Source organism: Mesocricetus auratus, unplaced genomic scaffold (genome assembly GCF_017639785.1).
Source record: "Mesocricetus auratus isolate SY011 unplaced genomic scaffold, BCM_Maur_2.0 Super-Scaffold_100027, whole genome shotgun sequence".
NCBI classification, from domain to species: Eukaryota; Metazoa; Chordata; class Mammalia; order Rodentia; family Cricetidae; genus Mesocricetus; species Mesocricetus auratus.
Genome location: NW_024429208.1, coordinates 21,127,277 through 21,139,846, shown reverse-complemented (window position 1 = coordinate 21,139,846; position 12,570 = coordinate 21,127,277). Strand labels below are relative to the sequence as shown.

The window sequence follows — 12,570 nt, the reverse complement described above, 5'->3', positions numbered from 1 at the left end:
GAGGGTGTCAGATCCCCTGGAAATGGAGTTAGAGCTAGTTGTGAGCCACCATGAAGACTCTGACTCTGGGATAGTCCAAACTTGGGTCCTCTCTAAACACAGCGATCCCCAGTCCCCCTTTCACTTTCTTGATGCTCTCATTTAAAACCAAGAAATTTATGATTGCAGAGATGACTCAGTGGTTAAGAGCATGTCCTGTGCTTGCAGATGACCACACTTTTTTCTCAGTATCCCCTTGGGGCAGCTTATAATCACCTGTAACTCCAGTTCCGGGGAACCTAACACCTGTGGCCTCTTTAGGCAGCTGCATTCACAAGCATATTCATATATATATATATATTCATGTGTATACACATATATACAAACACATGATTAAAAATAATAAAAATACACCTTAAAAATAAAGCTCTTAAATGTTAGGTTTTGACAGTCACTTTCATTTTATTGCATGTACTTTTGGTGCCACATTTAAGTCCTTATCAAAGAACCTGAGATTATGAGGTTTTACTGTCCTCAGTTTTATAGTTTAAGCCCTTGCATGTGGTTCTGTGACCCACTGAGTTGACTTTTGCTGTGATGTGAGTCAGAAACTGTGTTCATTTCTCTCATATGACTATCTAATTATCCTAGAGCCATTTATTGAAAAACTATTACAAAATGAAACAACACACAACATATGGCCACTTAATGATTTTTCTTGGAATCTTTGTTGAAAACCAGCTGACCATGATGCTAAAGATTTTTTAGTTGTTGTTTTTTTTCAAGACAGGGTTTCTCTGTGTAGCCATGGCTGTCTTGGAACAATCTTTGCAGACCAGGCTTGCCTGGAACTCAGAGATCCACCTGCCTCTGCCTCCCAAGTGCTAGGATTGAGGTGTGTGTCACCATTGCCCAGCTAAGGATGAATGTCAATTCTATTTTTTTATAGTTTTCAAATAAGTTTTGAAACAAGAACAACATTCTTTTTTTGTCCAAGATGGTTTTGGCTATTATTAGTCTTTAGAAAGTTCTACATGAATTTTAAGATTGGCTTGTTGGTTTCTAAAAAAAAAACACGACCACATATTTTGTTAAGGACAAATTGCTATTTTTATATTTTTAATTATTCCATTTACAATCAAGGAAAGTAAAGCATAGAGAAGGCACTGTTTACTGCTGTGACTCTTGATCATCCGTCCCATTGTGTACAGAAAGTAGCTGGTAAGCACAACTAACAAACTGTGGAGCATTTCTATGAGATGAGAGCCATCGTATTTCCCATTTATAATAAGTATAATGATTATGTCTTTCTGACATGAAGTCTCTGTGTATATATATATATATATATAAATATATGTTAAATGTGGATGTGCATGAATATATTCACAAAGTATACATATGTAAAGATACATTTATAAATAAATGTGTGTATACATACACATGAAACAGAGACCCAGGGAGAAATTTCTTTTTTTATATATTTTTTATTTAAATTAGAAACGTGAATATTTCACATGTCAGTCCCAGTTCCCTCTCTCACCCCTTCTCCCTTGTCCCTCCAGCAGTCCCCCAGCCCCCCACCCAATCCCCACATCATTCCCCAGGGAGGGTGAGACCCAGGGAGAAATTTCTATATATGCATAAAAAAACTAGAACAGTGTTTATAAGTATTAGTATAGAGAATTAAACATTTCTATTTTATATTCTTCAGTATTCTTCATTATTATTATTCAAGTAGATTTATTGTATTTACTTATTAATTAATTGATTGATTGATTAATTAGGTGTGCATGCCAGGTCATTTGTGTGGAGGTCAGATGAAAATGTTGGGGAGTCACTTCTCTTCTTCGCCTGTGCAGATCATGGGGCTTGATCTTAGGTTGACAGCTTTGGTGGCAAAAACCTTTACTCATTGAGCCATCTCACCAACTCTCCTGAGTTATATAAAAGAAATAACATGCATAACTTGAATGATGAAATAAGTTTATATTATGAAGCGTGAACAGCAAATGTAGCCATTCTCTATGAGTTTGGTTACCAGGGATGGGGATGGAGAGAGCCATTTCATTTTAGGCTTTAAAAGCAAATATTTTTAAATGAAAAGACCTTAAGTTAGCAGAGATGATGTTTCTCTGACAATTATGTACTTGTAATATTATTTTTGTGACTAAAGTGTAGAATACACCTTATTTTGTACATTCCATAGAGTAAATCTATCTATGTTAAGCTATTATCAGAGAAAGGCTATCATATTCCAGGCTATAGTATTTTGTGTAGCCTGACAATGACCACATACTTTGGAGCACTCCCTCTAGAGGGACGCTATTACATGTGTGCCTTGGCGTGCCTTGGGGTTGAATTCAGGGCTTCACACGTGTTAGGCAAGTACTCTTCCTACTAAGGCACACCCTCAGTGTGCTGTGACTACTTTAAACTCAGTGAAGTAACTCAGTGAAACCTTCCTTTGCTTTTACAAACATGAACATTTGTGATTGAATGGAATCTTACTCCTGACCGATTTACAGCCGTGGAGATGGAGCAACTGCAGAAGCAGGCAGCAGTTTTTACTTGATGCTGCTTGTCAGCTCAGAAGAATTTTCTCCAGGAAATGACGGCATCACACTTCTTTGAGCTCCAGAGCACTGTGCAGATTTGAAACTGTGTTGTTTTAAGATGTGTTGCTCTGAGTATCATATGAGAGCTTATTTTAATATTGTGGCTATTTGTGGAATATTCTTGGAGTTAGGTTGGTTGATTAATGCTGAAGTAGATGTTGTTGAAAGTTAAATGCTAACTTATTTGGGGTGTGTTTTTCAGGCAATGCTCTGAAGGTATCAGCAGAGAGATTTACAGATGACCCCTGTTACCTCCCGAAAAGGGAGGCTGTGGTTCAGGCCGCCTGCGCCTTGTTGGCAGCAGTTACAAGACTCCTTATCCTTGCGGACATGATTGATGTCATGTGTCTCTTGCAGCATGTGTCTACTGTAAGTAGAAGATGACTTAATTTGCTTTGGCATTGCTTTTATTTTTAATTCCAATCCTGAAACAAGCATAAATCCTGGTGCTTTCTGCCTTACTTTATCAGAAGCTGACCAGAGAGGGTTCTGAAAACCAGTGTACACATCTAAGGTTGAAGCCAGAACTTAGTAGTCCTAAAGCCATTGTGAAACTGAGAACAGCAGGCGTCTTACTCATGAGGAAATAGCAAAGAGGAAACTCTAGACCTTTGAGCATTGAGATTAGTACATCCTATACCAAAGTATCTATGTTAGTTTTTGTGTGACTGAGTATGGAGGCAGCTATTGATGTCAGGTGTCTTCTTTGATTGCTCTCTATTTACTGAAGCAGGGTCTCTGCTTAGACCCAGGGCTTGTGGTTTTGCTAGTCTAACTAGCCAGCTTCTCTGGAGCTCACTTGTCTCCAACTCTGGAGCTCTGGGATTACACACAAGCCCCCATGCCCACTTGGTTTTATGTGCTGCTGAAGACATGAACTCCAGTCCTCAACACTTGCAGAACAAATGCTTTACCTACTAAGCCACTTCCCCAGATCCCCAAATCAATTAAAACAAGTAACAGCACAGAGTTATGTAGCTAATTTCATGATGTATAAGTGTAAATAGTCTGAGGAAGAGAAACCTTAGCGTGAAGCTTAAGATGTTAGGAGATTTACCCTCATTGGTGAGTAGGCACTACTGCTTCCTTTGTGTGGTGTGAGGTGGTCAGACCTGTGGCCGTGCATCTTCAGGGCAAATGCTCTTTGTTAGAACCATATCCTCACCATGCCAGCTTTTCTGTTTTTAATTTTTAATCAAAACAGTATTTTTCATACATTTTAATTACAGTTTCCCCTCCCTCACCTTCTCTCAGATTCTTCCCATCTTCCTACCCATTCAAGTCCATGCCTTCTTAAAACCCCCTAAAAGCCAAGAATTAAAAAAACAACAAAAACAACAAATAACAAAGAAAAAGCATAACACACACACACACAGACACACACATGCACACAGAGACACACACAAAACAAAATATATAAAACCACAAAACTAGAAACTATACTATACAAGCAAAAGACCAGTGAGATAAAAAATACTCAAACAAAGCAATATAAGACAAAAAGTCTAAAAACAAAATACCATTGAGTTCATTTTGTGTTGGCCATCTACTGTTGTACATGGGACCTGCCCATGCCGCCACATAAGTGTCTACAAGTTCATATGTGTGTCAGCATTTTCTTGGTGTTCTCTATTTCCTCTGACTCTTAAAATAATTCTTTCTGCCCCGTCTTCTACAGAATTCCCTGAGCTGAGAGGGGAAATTTAATGAAGGGATCCCATTTAGGGCTGAGTGCTCCAAGGTCTCTCATTCTCTGACTAATGCTTGTCTGTGGGTCTCTGTATTTGTTCACCTCTACTGCATGAAGAAGGTTCTTTTATGGTGACCGAGCAAGATAATGAGTATAGCAGACTGTTGTTTCTTTCACACATTCCTTTATCAGAACAATAATATTTGTTTTCCCCCAGGTCCATGGCCTATGTAGTCTCAGGTTCTGGGTCACGGGAGCAGTATCAGGCCTGGGTTCTATCTCATGAAGTGAGTTTTAAATCCGGTCAGATAGTGGTTGGTTACTCCCACAATAGTGTGGCACTATTGCTCCAGTGTATCATGCAGGCTTGTTGCCATTGTAGATCACACATTTTGTAGCTGGGTTGGTGGTTACCTTTTCCTCTGGTAGTGTGCAGAGTACCTTCCAGTGCCATTAACATTAGTCAGTAGGGATGAAGGCTCTAGTTAGGCACCAGCTCACCTTCTCTTTTGTATGAGACATATAAGTGTTGCCTTCAGCCATAGGGCCTACCATTAGTTTGTAGAGAGCAACCAATAACCTTGGAAATAGCTTTAGCTGTTTGGGGTCCTGGAGCCCTTTTGGCCAACAACTCAATTATATGTAATCCATTCCTGGCACTAGGGATTTCACTTGGTGGCGAAAGATATCTAGTTGGGGCTTTATCTCCTCTAGTACTTGGTAATTTAATCAAGGACAAATAATGTATATTTACAGTTAGTCTGTGATGTCTGCAGCAGTCTATTATGAAAATGGATTTAATATAAGTAAAAGTATACATTTATCTAAGAGAAAACCCAAATAGGGAACCCGTCTGCTTTACTTTCCAGGCAAATCAATTTAGCATAGTTCAGTAGAAAGGCTTTCTTCATTTCATTACTTTGTTTGACATTGTAATAAATAGTTCAAGGCAGAGGCTACAAAGAACTTCGAACCTCTGCTGATTTCCCTGCTTTCCACAGGACCCGATACTTCTGTTTGTAGATACACCTGTATTTCCATAGAGCTTCCTAGTGGTAATTGGTCAGTTCAAGGTAGATGTGAGCTCCCTGGTATGAGTTCAGACACTTAAATTACTCTTAAATTTTTTTTCTCACTGTGTTCATTGCCCTCCTCAAGAAGAGTGTTATAGTCAACATTAACACAAATGTACACAAACTCTCATGTATTTCTTTTTATGTAGAGGGAATTCACTTAAAACATATAGTTCTCTTCTGAGTATACACACTTCTTTTTGAAAAGGTGACCTGTCATTTTTGTTTCTTGACCTTATTTGGAAGATGAGTAAACAAAGGTTTGCTTTGTCCTCTCCTCCTGTTTTATCCTTATTGCTCCAGGAAACCACTTCCTCCTGAGAGAAATTTGAGGGTTCTTTTTATGCTGCAGAAGTGCCTATAATTTCATACAAACATATACAATATTAAATAAGAAAAAACTGGTAGCTACTGAGTTCCCTTTGCTTGGGTAGCACTACTGGATATCTTCTCCTGGGGCACAGGTGATAGGCTGCTGAAGCCCTGGTAGTTTGAATCAACCAGTCCTAGGACAGTTGGTAGCCAGGGCCAAGGGAAGCAGGACTTACCAGAGTCCTGTGGTGGCTCTTTTCTTTGCTGCTTCAGCCAATTTCTTCTCATCCTGTTTCTCAAATTTCTCTATGAATATACATAATTTTTATACACTGATTGAGTATGTAGTTTTTACAGAACATTGGCTTAGATTTATTTAAATGTGTATTGTCAGGGAAAAGGAGAATAGATGCATTTTGGGAGAGAGGGAGTGCTGAGTCAAACTCGACATTTTCCGGTTGCCTATCTCATGCTTCGTTTTTTTCTTGTGAGACACATTTTCAGATATTTTAATGGGAGATGAGCAGCTATGGCTCTGCTGTTTTGTCTGATGGACTGCTGTTGTTATTACTTCTGAACTGAGACAGTGTGACAGAAGAGCATGCTGTGGAAGTGTTCATAATGCCTGCTTGTACTCTGGGTACTGCTATAGGGATATTGCCTGCATCTTTGTGCGCTTATCTCGTATGCTCTTTGATATTCGATAAGGTAGTCAAATAGGACAAAATTGGATTTGTTTCTCAGCTCAGAGATCACCTTAATATCCAATTCCCACAGTTTTAGGAAATGCCTACATTTGTTTTTATTTCCAATTGATTTGAATTTGGTTTGTGATGAGCTAAAACAAGAAAGCTGACAAATTATTTTGGGATTCTTGGCTCAGATTAAATTTCCCCTTAAAAATTTGAACGTGTAAATTCCAGGAATATCAGTATCTTTTCAGCTTAATTGCCCTTCCTTTCTCAGATTATTTCCAACAAAAAATTCATTTATTTTGAGAAATAATCAATATAGTAAAACTATAGCGTACTGCTACTGTAAACAATCTCAGAGGTCCTTTTGATGGCCAAGCCCCTGAAAAAAAGAAGAGTCCTCAAACCAAGTCAATATCCAGTCCTTCTGAATACAGCTGAGCTTGCCCAGGTTCATCTTTATGCCCTGTGCCTCAGCTTCACCAACACAGCAAAAATATTGCTTTTAGTACACAGCATCCTAAGTATACATATGGGTAGTTGTCAAGGGTGCAGAATGTATAACAGAAATCTAAAACAAAACAACACCATGTTGTAAATTTTATACATTTCTGTGGTTACTGTTTGGAAGTAGGAACAATCTAGTTAAAAGAGTGTAATAATGGCAGTCTTAAGGGACACAGAGCCCTTTAATATTGATAACGGAAGAGATGAGTCCTTATGATGAAAACTTGAGCTAAATTCTATGCATTATGCAAACGATGACCTTCAGTTAAAGCACTCTCTTGATGATGGGGCATTACTTGGATTTTCTCACTTTCTTCTTTGGCCATGAATGTATTACCTGGAAATATTGTTTTTGTGTGTTTCTTATTTTGAAGTTCCCTGGAGTTGCTTAAGGTTCACGTAGCTAAATGAGAACACGATGACATTAGAAAAACTATTTTTTAGGGAAGAGAAAATGTAGGACATTAAGAACATTTTAGAATGTAGTGAAAACTTTGCGTAAATAGCTTATAGTAATTGATTCCTAGAGAAAATGCATTGTTTAGAGTCCTGGGTCCAGTGTGATTTTGATTTAAACATACAGAGAAAGGACAAAAAAAAGTCCAAGGCACAGAAAAGAATCACATGACAAAATAGATATTTAATGTAAAGGTTATTAAAACTATGTTGAAAAGAAACTGGCTTTTGTGATACAAGAGTGGGGAAACGAACAGAATTTGACTGTGTTTGAATAGATGGGTAGGGGGTGGGTGAGATGGCTTAGTGCGTAAAGGTGCCTGCTGCCAAGCCTGACAACCTGAGTTCCATCTTGGGTCCACATAACTGAAGGAGAGAACTGACTCTCATGAGTTTTCCTCTGACTTCTACATGTGTGTCATTTCATATGAGTGCCTACATACACACACACAGAAAATGACTAAAAAATTAAAGCAGATAAACTGATGAGCAGAGTTGGTTCATCCTTGGGACTGTGAAATTTCATGGTTTCTCGTGTCTTCTGTGTTATGTGGCTGTAACATGATCACTGCATGCTACTCTCACCTCTCGCTTGCACCCCATTTTCTATAGAAAGATCACAGACACTGGGGTAAAGTCCCTGTTCAGCAAGCTTTATGAGACCCATTTTACTCACTTGAGCCTGAGAACGGACTAGGAGCCGCTGTTATTGATGCAAGAGTTCAGTTGGAAGGCAGGCCATACCTGGGACTGAACACACACTTGATAAATGTCACTGCCCTTCCCTTTTCTGGGTTTTGTGTCTACTTTTCCCTGTAATCTTTAAGTTCCATCAGGGAAGGAGATATATTTTATATTTGTAGCACCTTGATGAGAGTAGGTGTTAAGTGGTATTTGTTGGATTTAATTTGCTGTCCTTTAATGGGAATGTTTTGGTTTTCTCTTCACTTTGGATTGAGATAAACATGTTGCCTTTATGAAACAGAGGGCAAAATTCAGTAGAACACCATTCTAAGACAACTCACTCCTTAGGGTTTGATACACTAAGGATCAAATTGCATCCCTGGGAACTTAATTATATCTTATAAAACCTTATTAGCCTGTCTCATGACATCACAGTAGGGGATTCTGGTATTTTTAAATGGTGGTCTCTATCTGTGGAAATCTATGTAATGGTATAAAGTAACGAGAGGTTCTTTGTCCTGGCAGGGTCCCGCTGTCCTTGAGAGTCCTAAATAAATACACAAGACTTATATTAATTATAAAGCTGTTAGCTGGTGGCTTGGGCTTCTTACTGGCTAGCTCTGTCTTAGTTATTAATCCATTTCTATTAATCTATCTATTTCCACGTGGTCTTGGCTTACTTGAGAACACCTTGTGCGTCTTCCCTTTCTGGCCTCTACATGACAAACCATTTGCTTACATTTCCCAGAATTCTCCTCATCTCCTAGCCCTGCCTATACTTCCTGCCTGAGCAATCAGCCAACCAGTGTTTTATTCATCAACCAATAAGAGAAACATATATATACAGAAGGGCAATCCCCATTAGTATAAGATGCGAATATAGGAAATAAATGACATAAAAAGTATAAATGAGAATTATGTCACTAGACAGTTTCAGTTACTAACCCTCCAAAGTAGGTTTTAATCTACTAAAACAAACCAAGAATTCATTTTCTTGTGAGCTCCCTTTACTTATTAGTAGTGAGAAGCACTCTGTGATCTACCGCAACTTGTCACCTATTTATCCAGCATCTGGCTTGAGGATGGACAGGAACATTCCAATCCAGCAGAAATGATTTTGTAACTCATTGGTTACAGAGCAAAAATGAACAAATGTTTGCTGAACCTGCCACATATACTTCAGTCATGTGGTGCTCTTCCCTTCTTGAAATACAAGCTCTGAGAAGTCTTCCTTTCTGAAACTCACTACCCAGCGAGTTTCACTGGTTCTTTGCACATCTCCTACAGACACAAGCTGATTCTCATGCCACATCATTTCCTTAACCTCTGAGCCATCTCTCCAGTCTCTCATCATTCCTTAATTGCCTGTAATTCTTTGTCTAGGGTTGAGGCCTCCCGAGTTTTCCCCCTCTCATATCAACATGTCTATTGGTGTCATCCTGGTTCAGTTTGTGTTTAGGCAGCCATGTTAGTGAGACTTTCAGGACGCAGCATCTCTGGCATTTCTAGGAGCGGCAGTCTCTCAGAAGTCTTTCCCTGACCCTTTTCCCAGGTAGATGCTGTAGATGTATTAGCTGGGACTGGGCATCACATGGGACTGGGCATTACAGCTTTGCATTTGTGGTTTTTCTGTAAACATCTCCATCTGCTGCAAAGAGAAGATTCCTTGATGAGGGGGTGAGAACTACACTTATCTGTAGGACAAATATTTAGAATGTAATTAGGGACGATGCGGACTCAGTAAAGTGGTAGCAAAGCTTGCTAATTGGCTAGGCTGGCTGGCCATTGGGCTTGGGTGACCATCCTGTCTGTGCTTCCTCAGTGTTGGAATTACAAACATGAACAGCCACACCTGACTTTTCCATGCATGGTGGGATTCAAACTCAGGTCCTCAGGCTTGCGCAGCAGCACTTTACTGACCGAAGCACCTGCCAGCCTTATAATATTGCTTTGTTAGACTTAAAATTACACATTAAGTCTCATTTTTTTCAGGGTATCCTAAAGCATGAAAATTCTTTTATTCTGGATGGCATATGCTTTTTTTTTTTAGAATAAGGACCACATAGACCTCTCATTCACGTATACTATTGGTTGCACAATACAATTTTTACCTCTTCATAATCATCCCTAATCAGTCACTGAAAGATAATTAGCTAGCATTTGTTGTCTCTGAATCATGGTGGGTAAAACAGAAGTACATTGTTGACTCTGTTAGCTACCTGGGAATTTGAGAAAAAATTGTCACTATTATAATCTGCTTTTCTTTTCATTTGCAGTTCCAAAGAACATTTGAGTCTCTTAAAAATGTTTCCAACAAATCTGACCTGCAGAAGACCTACCAGAAGCTTGGGAAGGAGCTGGAAAACCTGGATTATTTAGCCTTCAAACGTCAGCAGGTAGGATCCGGGCCCTCCTTTGGTGGAGAAGGTGAACCATTCCAGCTTCCTGCTGTCAGAGGTTCAGGAAGGTCGGGGAGACTTATCTTCTAATGATTGGGGCAGAAATAGCTTGTGCTGATCTCCGTGTCCCTCTGGCTACATCCCGTGTTCATTGTGCTCCTGGCTCTTAGATGGGTACTTTAGGGGTTTCCGCACATGTCCTTTTATTTCTTCTAAAGAAGATTCCTGCTGCTTTGTGAAGGTCTAATGACCCTTTGGTAATGACGACTCACCAGCACAAAGGGAACTCCTGTGATGGCTTGGCCACATGGCTTTTGGATTCAGCAGGGTATATCCAAGGGGGATCAAAAACCACCCAAAAGACCAGAAAAAGGGCGTGGATGAACATACAGACTGAGGGAAAAAAGTTAAAAATTTCAAAAATAGAAATTGACCTCTACATTAAAAAAATGTTTAAAGATAAGTAAAACCTTGTTACAGTATGTGGAAGGTTAAAGGGAAATATTCTTAACAATTGGATGCCTTTTGGCCAACTTGGATAGTCTCAAGATAATCCCAGAGACAAATCAAGCCTTTATAAGTTTGCTTTCAGAATTGGTACTGTCCACACCCAGTATTCACAATGACACATTCCATGTGTGTGGCAGAGACAGACACTGCCGCAGTGGCTGGCCGTTCTTTTCAAGCTGAGTTGGCTGCAGTTTCTGTACGACCACTAGGTGTCAGGGTCGTCAAGCTTTTACTTTGTTGCCAGGTTTATTTGGATTAGAGCAGACCATTAGCCGTTTTAAATTAGGTTGCCTGAAAACTGAGAACATGCTTAGTGATAGCTGGTGTCTAGAATCACCGCGAAATGGATGACCTGGCATTTAAGAATCCCCTACGTTAGCGTGTCTGTCAGAGAATGCGACTGTCTCACTGTTGCCTGATTCACAAGTTTTGTGCCTTTTGTGTGTGGGTTTTCAAGGCAGTATTTTTGTTAAACCACATAGAATCCATATGATACGTCTTAGAAACATTAGCTCAAGAAGATAATTGAATTGTGGTCTAGTTTCTTGCTCTATCATAGATGTAAAACAGTTTCTCTCCAAAACGGAATATTTAACCTTTCCGTGGCTTTATCTGTCTAAGAGTCATATTTGTTTTATGGATTATCTTGACACGTACTTTATGCAGAAAAGAACATGCTATTCATTTAAGTGGGTGTTAGCAGACACAACGAGGGGTGTCAGCATTACTGAGAGCTACCACAGTGATTTATTTCCCAGACGCTGCTTCTCAGCATTCACACCAAGGATCCCCGCTCCGGACTCTACAGCTTTCAGTCCAGTTTTGTTTCCTGGATCATATTTTACCATCAGGGGTGTGTTTGAATTGGCAGGCAATAGTCACCACCCTCTTGCCTGATCCTTTCTCGTTAGCACATTTCCTGTGATTAGATTCTTATATTAGCTAATTGTAAATCTGGAAGAAAGTATAAGTGCTGCAAGTCTGAGAGGATGATGCTGAGGACAGCCGTGTGAGGAGAGGAGACTATGGCCATGGGGAGTGCCTATGAACGTGACACATAGGAAGACTAAAACATCTTTGAAGGAAGTCACTAAATGTCACGGCAGTGCAGTAGAATCAGTTTTATTAGCACCATTCGTAGGTGAGAACACTAAAGACTTATGTAACCCTCCTAAGATGTGTGCGGAGGCAAGAAGCTGGATTTCAGGCCCAAGTCAGCCTGACTCCAGACTTAGAGTCAGCATTGCCCGGGTGGGCAGGGCTTAATGGGTCAGAGCATCAGTTGTTCTTTGGCTTGGATGGGAGGATTTGTCTTTATCTTCCATTTTGTTCCTTTAAAGCTCAAAAAAAAAAAAGTCTGTAAAGCACTCAGTGAAAAGTACTTTTTGGTTCCTTTTCATCTCACTGGGAAAGATTCAGATCTCTGGGAAATTGCTAATTCAGCAGGACAACTTCCTTGTTATAAAAGCTGGGTTCTTCCTACCAAGACCTCCCATGGTGCTCACTGTTCTTTGTTGTAGCACAGTGCAAGTTGCAGGAGGACAAGTGGTTGCCTCCATTTGTGGTCTCACAGTATCTGACCATGGCAATAGCCAGGAGGCATTACTGCTGCCATTGTTGTCATGAGCAAAGAAACACGCCTAGTCTTGGCCT

At 39.8% G+C, this 12,570-nt stretch overlaps 1 protein-coding gene across 19 annotated transcripts in view; it reads left to right on the top strand.

Moving 5' to 3' along the window:
* The window catches only part of Ctnna3 (catenin alpha 3), a 1,429,068-nt gene that overhangs the window by 122,592 nt on the left and 1,293,906 nt on the right, over positions 1 to 12,570 (top strand). For all 19 annotated transcript variants that reach the window (XR_005871457.1, XM_040732537.1, XM_040732539.1 and 16 more), the window contains exons 4-5: positions 2,797 to 2,963; positions 10,285 to 10,404. Coding sequence is in view for 18 of the 19 variants with exons in the window: in XM_040732537.1 (XP_040588471.1) it covers positions 2,797 to 2,963; positions 10,285 to 10,404 (287 nt within the window). In the remaining variant the exon portion in view is untranslated. The remainder of the gene's footprint in view (positions 1 to 2,796; positions 2,964 to 10,284; positions 10,405 to 12,570) is intronic.